Source organism: Hemitrygon akajei, chromosome 8, assembly GCF_048418815.1.
Source record: "Hemitrygon akajei chromosome 8, sHemAka1.3, whole genome shotgun sequence".
Classification (NCBI taxonomy): Eukaryota; Metazoa; Chordata; class Chondrichthyes; order Myliobatiformes; family Dasyatidae; genus Hemitrygon; species Hemitrygon akajei.
The window spans coordinates 7174675-7188858 of NC_133131.1; the positions used below are offsets into that span (position 1 = coordinate 7174675).

A 14184-nucleotide genomic window follows, 5' to 3' on the forward strand; every position below is an offset into this window, starting at 1 on the left:
AAGCCATTTTTGGCTTGTGTTAAAGAATACTCCACTATATGAAGAACATTATTTTTCTCTAAAAATGTTCATTTAACTTTTGGCTTTCCTGCTCAAGTATTTCACTGGTACTTTTCTTATGCTTGCCTTCAATCCATAGGTTTGACACTTCCTGCATTTTCACTAATGTTGTGACACTAACTCAGTGAGTTACTTTGGCACAGGCTGGCGCACTTGATGCTATGGTCTCTTTTTCCTCCTTCTCACAGATAAATCTTATCATTGACTTGTTCACCACTAACAAACAGCCAATGCTACAACTGTCATCCCACTCTTTACCTGGTCCAATAACTCAGTTTTCCACATTGAAGTTATCACTTTCTTTAAAGGAACACATTAGGAGTAATAGCAACAATGGGATATGGGTTATGCTAATGATGGTGGATACAGAGTACTGGATGCTGCAACCACAAAGCATCAACATCAGGAATACCGCATCATAAATTTGAAAAATCACACAAGTTAAATACGCAAGTGTTTCAGCAGGCTGGGTTGCAAGTACAGTAGGTAAAGAACTGTGCCAAAAGTAGACTATACAATGTACAATTCATTACTTACCTTCTTGAGATTGTTAATGTTATCTAATTAACAATCCTTGGCAAAATAAATGTACCAAAAAACATCCAAAACTGAATTTTGGCATCAACAGACAGCTTTTTCTTGTTGCTTACTTTCAGGTCAAAATTCAGTAGTAATGTATTATATTAATAACAAATAAATAGATAATTTTAATTTACCCAATTATACTGCCAAGTTGTAAAACTGGCTTTAATTTAATTTAAAAATAAAATTAAATACATAGTAGATTCCTTAATCCTCACAAAACATTATGAAGGATTATTTAAGTACCAAAATTAAAGGAATCTTAAATCAGTGCTGTTTCCAGGATTTCAGTGAGTCCTAAACAAGAAACGTAAGAGTTTTGTAGCATGCCCTCTTAACCGATAATGAATCCCCAGTAGCTGATCTGAAGTAGATTTATAACTATCACAGTTGAAATGAAATGCTAACAAGCATGGCATCTGAGGCAATAAACTGGGGTGATATTAACAAAGGCGTGTCTTGGATTTTCCCTATAAACAAGTCACGCAATGAATGTTTTTGATAAATTTTCTTTTTTGCTGACCAACTTTCATTTACATATTATAAATACAGCTTCAAATTATGATAGTATTTTTCATTCAATACTTTCTTTCATCTCTGAACAAAAAATAGACATTGTTACAACCAGGCTTTCCCTCAAGTATGTTACACAGTCCCTGTAACAACTACCTCCCCATCTTGTACATCACATACATCTTGTAGTCTCAAAACCCCAGTTCTATCTAACCTCAAGTCTGCTGCCAGAGGCAAGAAACATTGTTGCTCCAATTGTTAAATGAGTGACCACTACAAGAAAATGAGTCAAATTACTTGCTTCTTGTATGTGAAAGATATACCATCCTCTGCAAGTATGGCATAAAATTTAGCATTTTGATTTCAGCTGCTGGTGTTAATAAACCTCAAAACAGCATTTCTGTCAACAGAAAGAACTGAAGGGAAGAAATTAGAGACAGACATCCCTTTGATCTCTTTGCTCCAAAACTTCCAGTAATACCATAAAGCACATTATGCACAGAATAAGCTTCAGTGACCTAATAGCCCACTGCTCAGCTTAGTTTGATAAAGTACTCACTTTTTCTGGGTTCTGTTGAGATTGCATTCCTGCCACACATTCTCTACGACCTGATTGGCTAATTTTCTGGGGATCTTCCCACCATGCCCAGAATTCTCTATATTAAATCCCTCAGGTACAGAAGTAAGCTTCGTCCATTTCTGAGTGGATTGAGTTTCAGCTAGAAAAGACAAAAATCAAAATTAGCAGAGTCTTTGAAGAGCACAAAAGTTTATGTTAGGTCAACATGTACAAAACATGTTCTGTGAATGCCGTCTAAGATGAGCAATTTGTGTAAGTGCTGTCACAAAACTATTATGTTTGTGGTGAATACAAAATGAAGACAGGATCTAGCATACACATACCTACCAATTTAAACTAACTTCTTTTTTGACAGTTCTGATTAACTTTTCTCTCTTTCTTTTTTTTAAAACAGATGCCATCTGAACTGCATGGTGCTTCCAGCACTTTCTGTTCTCATTTTAGATTTACAGAATCTGCATTTTTTTCAGACATTTTGGAAAAATTGAGTTTATGGTATTAAAAGATTGTGGTAATTGATAACAGGAACAAGCAACTAGCAGTAAGCAAATGCTTTTGACAGGGGGAAGGAAAGAATGCGCCAGATTCCTGAGGGGTCAGCAGTAGTTGTTTTCCTCACTATACAGTTATATGCACAGCATTTGCAATTCTGAAGTTAGGAACTGATGGAAAATTTTGCAAATCAAACTGTTAACAGGCTGGCATCCAAAAGCAAAACATAGTGAGTTCAGAGTAATGTGGTTAACTACAGTGATCTACACTGGAAGAAGCAACTTGTAACAGCATTCACCTACCTAGTATTATTTTGGTATAATAAAGCTGGACCTCATGCCATATAGCTATATGGAAGAGAAAGCTGGTAAGAGTGTCTAAAGAATACTTGGTTTTATAAATAGGGATAATCAAGATGAAAGCTAGAAACACTCAAAATGCTAGAGGAACTCTGCAGGGTTCAAAGTGTTTTGGCCCAAAACATCAACTGTACTCTTTTCCTAGATGCTGCCTGGCCTGCTGAGTTCCTCCAGCATTTTGAGTGTTGCTTGGATTTCCAGCATCTGCAGATTTTCTAGAGATTCTCTCTAGAAAACTAGAAAGTTTGGGCAGTACAGTAGTGTAGAGAATAGCATAATGCTATTACTGTGCCAGCAACCTGGGTTCAGATCCACCGCTGTTTGTAAGGAGTTTGCTCATTCTCAAAATGACCGTGTGGGTTTCCTCTCACATTCCAAAGACATAGTAATTAGTAGGTTAATTGGTCACATGGGTGTAACTGGGCAGCTCAGGCTCATTTGGCCAGAAGGACCTGTTGCCATGCTGTATCTCTAAATAAGCTACCAGTAACCACCATCTGGCAGGTGGTACAGGAACCTGAAAACCCACAGTCAATAACTCAAAAATAGCTTTGCTTTTAGATTTCTGTACGGTCCAGGAATACCAGCTTAATTTTTTGCGCTATTTACTTCTGTAATTTGTAATATTACATCTTTGCACTGTACTACTGCTGCAAAACAACAAATTTCATGTCATAAGTCAGTGACAATAAACCTGATTCTGTTAAGTATCAGCTAGAAGACTGCATACAGTTCTGTCACTTCTACCGAAAGAGAAGGGTTGAAGTATTCCAATTATTGAATGGCTTTGGAATATCCACAAGAGAGAACTTTTTCCTCTAGTAAATAGATCGATAACTGAAGTACTAACATATAATTTTAAAAATTAGCAAAAACATTTCATAGATGATTTTATGGACAGAAAGGACACTACTTAATAGGGCAGCAGATTTAGTTTTCATCTTGAGTTTTTACGGGTAATCAAGTGCGTGTTTGAAAAGAGCTACTTTGTAGAATTAATGGATAAGAGTGCTGGGGTTTAGTATTATATTGGACATCTCTTTACAAAAAACAAAGAGCTAAATTGCCTCTTTCTGGCAAGTCATAGAAAATCACTGAAAAAAATACAGAAAGTTTTTCAAAAAAAACGCGATGAAGCTGCAATTATTGGTAATAAAAAAACCATTATTCAGTTCAGGATGTAATTAATTAAGCAATTACTTTATTTCCATTTTCAAAAGTGGCAATGCAGCATTGATAACAATAAATTTCTCAATTACCTGTTTCAGTCTCTTCTGGTGATGTGGGTGGAGTCAGGGTCACAGAGGAAATGGCGGGATCCCTCACTGGGGCAGGCACTTGGTGGGCACTTGAATATGCAACTGTGCAATGTGACGATCCAGTGGTGTTGCTCGTAACAGTTGTCGTGACATCAGGCTGAGGCACCAGGACAAAGCACGCTGGATACACCATTCGCACACCAGCTGCAAGTAGAACAGTGCATGTTAATAATAATTTTTAAAAAGCAGCTGTTATTACTTCATTCATTGGACATGAGCATTCCTGGAAGGATGAATGCCTAAATGCAGATTCCTTATTATCCTTGAGAAGGTTAAAATCCTGCAATCTAATGTGAAATTAGTGTTGTTTTAGGTAGGTAGTTCTGGAGATTTAGTTCCACAATGAAGGAACATTACATTCCTAAATTAAGGTGATGTAAAAGTTCAGAAAGTCTCCAAATATTATATCATAGATTTGAGTGGGTGCTGCCAAATTGCTACAGTAAATTTACCAAGCTACAAACAGTACAGACACAGTGTGCCAAGGTTAGGCTGTTACACTAGATTAATTTGCTGTGCCATGGATCTTAAGAACATTATTTCAACTGTGATTTCCCACAGTTCCTGACTGCATCATGTACTTACTTTCTTTTTTTTTTAACTTTATTGAATAAACACATATCTACAAACAAGCATCGGCTATCAGTCCACAGTTCACTACACAATGATAAAATACCTGTATTAACAATATCGGGGTAGAAGAGTAGGAGCAAGAGGAAAAAGAAACAAAAAGCACATACATACAATCACATACAAACACAAACATACACATGATCTACATACTTTAAACCACCCCTCAATGTAGATTTACATCTATTTTAAATAAAATCACAGTCCTCAGTAAGTCAACTCAAGTCCTACATTTTACCAGCCGCTGTATGGGCCTTTCACTGTGACAGGTACACTATAACAGAGCTTCATCTGTCCAAGTAAGAGTCCATTTTCAGTTGTAAACTGGCAGTGATATTTTCCATACAGTTCACTTCTTTCAGTCTCCGTATCCATTGTTCCAAAGTGGGTGGGTGAGATTTAAGCCAGTTAACAGTCATCATTTTATGAGCAATCAGAATCAAGAGTCTTAACATGTATAGTTTATTCTTCTTTAATGCAGATTGCGGGAGGTTGTCTAAAATTAAATGACAAGGTTCAACAGGTATACTTGTATATAAAATCCATCTTATTTCCTCAGTGACCTTGTATCAAAATTCCCTTAATTTGGGACAATCCCAGAATATATGTGCAAAATCTCCCACTAGGCCACAGCCTCTCCAGTAAAGTCTGCTGTTTTTTCTGTGTATAATGATATTACTAACAGGGTTTTAAAGTACCTCATCTTTATGTTCCAAGCAAATTCCCTCCAATTGGGACTATTCAAGCATTTATGCCACAACTCCCAAGACCTCTCCCACTCTTCCTCTTCTATTATGGTATTTACCTCCAATTCCCACTTATGTTTAACATCTAATGTGTTATCCATTGTATCCAGATGTATTTTTTATATACACACAATACAATTTTCTGGGATTGCGTCCTACCCAAGAAGATCTCTATCCAAAATTTTTCCAAGGTATTTGGCTGCATTTTAAGATTGTTCCATTCTTTGTGTGACATAAGGTAATGTCTAATTTGGAGGAATCTATAAAAGTCATTTGATACAAGATCAAATTCAGTTTGGAGGTGGGAGGAAGATTTGAGCATCTCACCATCAAACACTTGGTCCACAAGAACCAGGCCTCTTTGCACCCACCTGTTAAAACCAGAATCCAGTCTTGTTGGAATAAAATCTTACATGAATGCAATTCTGGTTGTCCTTGATATAGTCCTTGAAAGATCTAATTTTTTCCTATCATATACTTTCTAATATAGTTTTCAATGCAAGTTCAATTGAATGTAAGGCATGACATGACACCATTCAATCTACCCAAACCACTCCGCCATTAGATAATCTCGTGGCTCAACTTCTACTTTCATGGATCAAGCCCATATTCTCAATTCCTCCAACAGTTAAAAACATATCAATGTCTAGCAGATGTAGATTGTGAAGATTTGGTACCCCATTAATTATAGACTGCTAACCTGAATTGACCCACTCATTCCTGTTCTTTGTTTTCTTCCCATTAATCAGCTCTTAATCAAAACTAAGATATTGCTTAATTCCATGCATCCTACCAGAGTCTGGAGATTTCCTGTGTGGAGGAACACTTGCTAGCCAGTCTATCTATTGAGTCTGTTCCACCATTCAGCAACCTCAGTGCTATCCCATTTCCCTTGATTCTCTCAACATGCAGAATTCAAACAACCTCTTCTTTATAAATTCTACTAAGCCCTCACAGCCAGTGGGTTAGAAATACTGAACATTTACCACCAGTTAGCATGAAAATAAATCTTCTCATCTCAGTCCTATAGGGCCATCATTTAATCGCAAACTGAGTCCTCTGTTCGTAGTCTCCTCAGACGGGGAAAACATTGTCCCCTGCAGCTAGCCTGACAAGTCTAGTTGTGAAGCACACAAATACTCAGATGCAGTCAGGACCCAGGGGTTTTGCTCTCTTAGAGGAATTTAAGTTCAAGACACATTGACATCTGGATAGATATTATTGATTTTTTTTTTAAATCAAACTATGCACATAAAATAACGTTTCTTTAATAATTTCACCATTTCCTTATTGACCTGAGTCACAATATAAATGCAAATTTACTTTTGATAGATTATGCTTTCCTACAAATACAATTTTTTCACACTATGTAAGTTTTATTGTCTTATTCAATGTTAACTGCAGAATGGGAATTCAGGACAATAACAAAATTTAGGCTTTAGTCACCTTTCAATACTCAGAAATCCATCACCAAAAATATCTGTACTTATTGTTTTATGTTGCTTCTAGTTAGAAGTGCTAAAATATCTAAATCAACAGTCTAACATAGCCAAACTACATGAGAGGAGGAAACATCTCATCTTCAGAGATCTCGGTGAACAATGATAAATGGACATTAAAGACAAAAACTAACAACAAAATTCAAACAATTTAAACAAAATTATATCTCTATAGACAATTAATTTCCAAGATAAAAGTAATAAGGATACAAGTCAATACTCTGTAGAAAAGACTTAATGAAGCACAGTATGTGTCATCACTCTCTGTTATAAACTAACTTCTTGATTCTATATTCCACCCAATATCAGAGAAACTTCTCAGGAAAATGAAAGGCAGATTTCTACCAACTAGGCTTTTCCCCGAATACTGCTGTGAAGTATAAATTATGCACTGCTGAAGGAACACTTTTCCAAGAGAAATGGTGATTTATTGTTTGGCTTGATAAAACTTTCACTGGCAAAAAAATTATAAAAACAGGAGGTACACAGCAGGACAGGCAGTAACTGTGGTGATGGGAAAGGGTTTTAGGCTGGTAACCCCTTCATCAGTTCATAACTTACTTATATTCTTCCAATTTACATAAAGCTGAATAAAATCAAACGATTGCAACATTTTTATTTCTACTTACCGACAATGACTTCTACAGCTGCTATTGAGTCATCATCCCAATCTAACTCTTCCTGCTTGTCATCCGTGGTTTCCTTTGAGCCAGTTTGGATTGGATAGAATTGCTTCCATTCTTCTATCAGTTTAAGAGTGGGAGGGTCAGATAGCTTGAATGACTGACCTGTCAGAGTACCACTTAATCCAAAAGGGCTGAGGATTACTGGAAGAATCAAAATACAACTTGTCAATGTTACTGAATTGGCAAGCTACACACTTACCTCTTGGATGTAATTCTAGTTCAGCAAAAATAAACAGCTTTATAAACTTGGATCTATGAATTGCAGTACCCATTATGAAATAAAAGTAATCTATGTGGAATGCACTGAAGCAGTCTCAAAAACAGTCCAAGTCACTTTTGGATTACACCATTTCTCTGACAGGAAACAAATGTCAAAAATAGTACCATGATGCAGAACTTGGGTAATGGAGAAATTAACAGAGCAGTAAAAGAAAGTTTTAATTAGACAAAATGCTGAGTAAAATGGAGTCATGGAGTATTACTGCACAAAAGCAGGTAATTGGCTCCATCTAATCTGTGCTATACTGTTGGTCTCCCTAGTCCCATCAACCCAAACCAGCACCATAGTCTTCTATATCTCTCCCACTTGCACTTACCCACATTCTCCCAAATGTTATCAAATCTGCGTCCACCACTTCCACTGGCAGCTCATTCCACACACTCACCACTACCTGAGTGAAGCCCCCCTTCAAATTCTCCTTAAATATTTCACCTTTCACTCTTAAGCCACGACCTCCATTTCTAGTCTTACCCAAACTCAGTGAAAAAAGCCTCACCCCCACCCCATAAATTTATATATACTTTTATCAAATCTTCCCTCATTCTCCTATGCTTGAAGAAATAAAGTTCTAACATATTCAACCTTTCCCTACAAATCAAGTCCTCAAGTCTCGGTAACATCCTTGCAAACTTTTTCTGTATTCTTTCAATCTTATTGATAATCTTTCCTTTGGGTAGTTGACCAAACCATACTCCAAATTAATCCTAACAAACATCTTATTCAACTTCAACATAACTTCCCAACCCCTGTACTCAATATTTTGATTTATGAAGGCCAACGTGCCAAACTTCCTTTACAATACTGACTGGCTATGGTGCCATTTTCAAGAAATCATGGATCTGCGTTCCCAGATCCTTTTGTTCCACTGCACTACCAAAATACAGGAAAATCTTCTCTGTCAAGGGATAGCTCCCCTAGAGCCTGCCTGGACCAAATCGGCTAAATGGCCTCCTGCTTTCCCTTCTGCTGAGCACTCACAAATAATGTGACTATTTGGTCAAACCAATGGGGCACTTGTAGTGAGTTCCTGGAGCATATATACAACCCATTTCCTAAAGAGGTAAATGATGCAATATGAGGAAAAACTAAAAAACAAAGAATTGATGCATCACTGCAAACACATACAAATATGGCTCTTCAGTAGTTATAGAATGGGATAGATGTAGATTATTCACACATTGAGCAAGCGGGAATAAATATGAACCTACAGAATTACAATGAAGTAGGCCAAAAGACACATTAAAAATTATTGTTTTAAATAAATTACAGAAGCGTTGCTAAATTAAAAGCAAAATTTATATTTCAGCAATCTCAGAGTCAGGTCAACAACTTAATTTTGATTAGGAGTAGTAATAGTAGTTTGGAAAAATCTCCTTTGCACAAGTACTCAAAAACCGATACATCTTTTAGGGAATACAAATTAAATTTTCTAAGTGGATGGTAATAAGGGGCATTTAAAATGACCAAACAATCATGAAATTACATTGTTAGCTTACTATTCACTTAAATTAAGTTTTTTTTCTTAAACTTTTTCAAAAATATATATTCCCTCATCTATGACTACGTCGAATTATCTCAATGTGGTGCAGAAGACACTCATTCAGACTTTCTTCTCTGAAAACAGACAAGAATAATTTGTCACTTCTTGTTTATGTATCCCATCAAGGCTACACAAGATCATTAGATATCCATTAGGAGTAAGGGGAATATTTCCAGAACCTCAAGCAAGTTATCAGTAAAACTGCAACACCCTTGCCAGTATGGGTTGACAGTAAACAGGTGCTGCCTTTTTCCACAAGGACATTATGATGGGAGCTGTAACAGCTGTATCTACATTCAGTAGAATTTGACCTAGCCATGCATTTTTGACCTCACCAACAAACATACAGGAACCATTCCTTTGAAAGTTCTCACAAGTTTGCTTTTCCTACCTTGGAAGGGATTGGAGGATGCCTGGGCAGCAGTAACATGCTCTTCACTCAGACGGTACACTGGTTGGTGCTGGTTTATTTCAACACTGGTACAGACCTTACTATCCCCATGCAAGAAAAATGTGAAGGAACAGGACAAGTGCTCACTAGAGGAAGGAGAAACAATGGTTAACTGTGAATATATTCATCAATATATTGTAAAAGATAATAATCAAAAAGAACAAGTCTTACCTACATTCAGATTTCCACATATTTAAAACAGATTTATTAGAGGAAGTGACCTATTGTTGCCTGCCTCCTGCCTGAAGCTCTGGCCTATATACACTGTCTGTATGATCAAGGTGGAACTCATTTTCCCTCACTGTACTTTTCAATGAGAGCTTTGTTTTAAAAATTACTGCTAACTTAGCTTATTTGACTCCATTCTTTGATAACTGAGAGAAACACATTCAAAGCCTGCAGCCAATTTTATAGATATACGATAGGAAAAACGAGCACAACTCACAGAAACTGACCCATGTGCTATCACTAATAACACATAGTGAATGCTCTTCAAGAAGTTAACAGTTGGGATGTAACCCTCGATACTAAACAGGCAAGTAGGTCTAATTAGTTCAAACATCAGTCCTGCTCCTTGCTTGGCATTTTCCAGATAGCCTAGAGCCACTCATGACAGTCCACAATGAGAAAATATACAGCTAATCTGGTTAGGGACACCCCCCCTTAAAATAAAATTTCTAAGCAGATGGCAAGTGAATGCGCAAACCAGAGAATCAGCAGAACACAGGTAGCACTCATTAACAGTTCCTCACAACTGTCAGGACTGTTGCTGGCTTGGAGCCGAAAAGTAGGGCCAGCAAATCATGCACTCATTACATTGCTGAGACATATTTTATTTAGTATACCATTAGTGGAAAACCTTGGAACATCATTAAATTCTGTTACAGGATTGAGAGTTAGAGATTTATGACTGCTATTATTATTCAGACATTTGCAGTAATTCTGGAATTCCTATTTCCTAATAAAGGAACTAAGACAAATGCCAAGTGTGGGTTCAAATCAGGAATATATTACGTGATAAAAACACAACAAATAAAATTTCAAAGTACAATTTTGCTATTAAAAGTATGGTAATCAAATCCATATAAACAAATTCACTCAGAATATTGGGATTTCTAAGTACAAAGTATTTGTTCTATTGCACATGAATTTAATTTAACACTTGACCCCTCAAAATATATTAATTACAGATAACGGATAGGTAGGTTGTTAACTGCTTCTAATATTTTCCAGAAGAGGTGGGAGGTCTATTCCAACACCTTCTCCATATTTCAATCAGTAATTGGATATATTTGAGAATAAATGAGATTAATATTCTATCCTAATCAAGAAGGGGGAAGAACACAACCATTAGCTGGAACCTCATTTTATCTGCTAGCCCACGGCTAGTTGTCTTAATGCCATCAGTCCAGATAAACATCAGGCGGACTATAAGGCGACAGACAACACACAGACAGATTGCTGGTTTAAGGAGCCCCTCACAATTTTACAGTGTAGGCTGTCAGATCACATTATCAATATGTCATTATAAAATTAACTATGCACAGTTCTACAAAGATGATAAGGACTGCATCACCAGATAACTCAAGAAAAAAAATCAAGATTTTAATAACCACAAAGATTCAGATAAAAGACAGTTCACAGTAATTGTTTTTTTTTCCCTAAAGAAAGCATCTTCAATATAAGACAAACTGAAATTTACTGCCATTGCTGCAGAAAACTACCTGTATAATACAGACTCTCCTCCATATTAAAATATCCAGAACAGTAATGCGGGAATGTGATTTATTTACACAACTGAAAAACTGAAGTGTGTAAACCTGATGAGACAGATGGTAGAAAAGCAAAAAAGCTGAATTCTTTTCAAATAGTGAGAAACATAAAGGTGTTGATGTGTGGTGGGGCCTAGGTTTCTTGCATATTTACTGAATATTAACATGCAAGTGCCACAAGCAATTAGGGAGGAAAATGGCACATTAGCATTTATTGCAGACCATTTGAGTACAAGAGTAGATGTTTCTTGCTCCAAATATATTTAACCCATGCAACCATAACTGGAATATTCTGTACTAGTGTGGAAGTACAGAGAAGGGTCAGAGGAACTGATTCCTGGGAGAGGGTAGCATTATCATGTAAAGACCAGGCAAGAATGAGCAACAACTCATGTTTAAAAAGGAGTTTAGAAAACCAAGTCGTAACCTTATTAAAGCAAATAAAATGCTCCTGGGTATTGGCTGGATGTGGAATTAATGCTTTCCCTAACTGAGATGTTTAAAGTGAGGGAACACGAGGTTAAAATAAGGGATTGGTCATCAGGACAGAAATGAAGAGGTCTACTAAGGCTCATCACAGAGTATATTCAATATTCAGAGCAATCAAAAGATTTTTTTCCCCTGAGGTACAATGAAATTGAGAGATTATGTGGAGTTTGGAAAAGAAGTACACATAAATGAGTAGGGCCAAATGGCCTTTACCATATTTCCGTTTATGTTGTATGAAAGAGAAATGATGGTACTTTTAAGATTTGGGATTGCAGACATCATTTATTTTATCATTTAATTTTCATAAACTGGTCAAGATTGGTTTCACAGAAATAATATAGGGAACTGCTTTTGTCATGCCATCTGTGGGCATAAGGCCTTTCTTCGATCCAAGTTCATGCTATTACTACTTATTTATTTTTAAAACAGTTCCAGAGCAAATCATTTACTTATGGACATCACCATTTCATAAACCTAGTCCTGATGAAGGGTCTCAGCCCAAAATGTCGATCCTCTATAGTTGCTGCCTGAACTGGTGAGTTCCTCCAATATTTTATACTAATTAATGTATTTACATAGTAATACTTACTAATTTGATAAAGTAGTCCACGTTCTTCTGTAGGTAAATACACTTTACTAGAAATTCCCATTTATTAACATAGACTGAACGTATATTTTTTTATTCAGCTTGACTTAACAAATTGTACCTTGAATGGAGGTATTTAAAAAATGTTCAATTGTTCAGTTATTGGGAGGTGCTGACACAAAGGACAGTTAAATAGTTATATTGCCAGTGTAGGAACTAGTTCCTATGTATGCAACAACCAGTTGTTGTTGTACATCTAAAATATAGTCTACACATTGGACAACGAAGGCCAGTGTGTGCCATTTAGAGACAAACAATTGAAATTCCCTATACAAATGTATCTGGAAATAAATGCATTTACAAAATCCACTGACTTTGTTATAATAAAGAAAACATCAACTGAGCAAAATAGTATTCCCAAAACAGCCTTTTACACTGTTTAAGTTAATCAAGTTAGTATCTAGAAGCAAGGATACAATGATCATTAAAATGTTTTCCATAAAATTTACATTATTACCAGCATAATATATTTAAATTATAAAGGTTCACAATGGCTTCAGGCAAAATGAATCAGAGTGTTTGAATTATATAGTGCAATGGATTTTAAAACAAGCACTGGCATTTGACTACACTTAAAAAGTACTTTATTGTATGTTGAATGTGTAAAGGGCAACTTACTTCACTCTAGCCCCATGTGCTGTCAAGATGGTTGAAGAGTCCTGCAGGGTTAGGTAGATTGCTAGACTTCCATATGCAATCGGGTCATTTTCTGGATGAGAGACCGTAACAAGTGGAGTACCACAGGAATTGGTACTAGGGCCCCACATATTCTATATTAATCAATCAAGTGATCATGTATAATATATAAAGTTCACTGACAATATAGCTAGATGGCCAAGGGCTGTGAGGAGGATACAGACAACTAAAGGGGATATAGACAGGCAATATGAATGGGCATACATGTGGCAGGCAGAATATAATGTGAAATGAAGTCATTAACCTTGGTTTCAAATATAATGGCATTTTTTTCATTAAAATGGTGAGAGAATTAAAGGTAGGAGATTTCCAATATCTTTGTATACAAATCACTGGAAGTAATTAGCAAGCAACACATTACGATGGTCTCAAATGCAAAGGATTGGAGTATGAGAAGAGACAACATCTAGAATACCAATTACAATTCTGTCCTTCCTGCCCAAGGATGCACTTGTGACAGAGCATGTAGTGAGAAAGTTCACTGGATTGATTTCAGGAATAGTAGAATTATTCTAACAATACCTCCTTGTGCAATTGAATCCTTGATTTCCTTACTTGCACACTCCAGTAAGTTTGGATTGACATCTCCTCCACAATCTCCATCAGCACAGGTATACGACGAGGCAGTGCATAGCCCCCTGCTCTACTTGCTTTACACTTATGACTGTGTGGTTAAGTACAGCTCCAATGCCATATTTTAAGTTTATTGATGACACCACTGTCGTAGGCCGAATCAAAGGTGGTGACAAATCAGCATACAGGAGTGAGACTGAAAATCTGTCTGAGTGGCTCCATAACAATCTCTTAATGTCAACAAGACCAAACAGCTAATTATTGACTTAAG

The 14184-nt window shown here is 36.5% G+C and overlaps 1 protein-coding gene across 2 annotated transcripts in view; it reads right to left on the bottom strand.

The window, feature by feature from the left end:
• Positions 1–14184, bottom strand: part of med13a (mediator complex subunit 13a) — a 187311-nt gene that overhangs the window by 88716 nt on the left and 84411 nt on the right. For both annotated transcript variants that reach the window (XM_073053133.1, XM_073053134.1), the window contains exons 5-8: positions 9678–9823; positions 7410–7607; positions 3846–4049; positions 1715–1874 (exon numbers count right to left, since the gene is read on the bottom strand). In XM_073053133.1, the coding sequence (XP_072909234.1) occupies positions 1715–1874; positions 3846–4049; positions 7410–7607; positions 9678–9823 (708 nt within the window). The remainder of the gene's footprint in view (positions 1–1714; positions 1875–3845; positions 4050–7409; positions 7608–9677; positions 9824–14184) is intronic.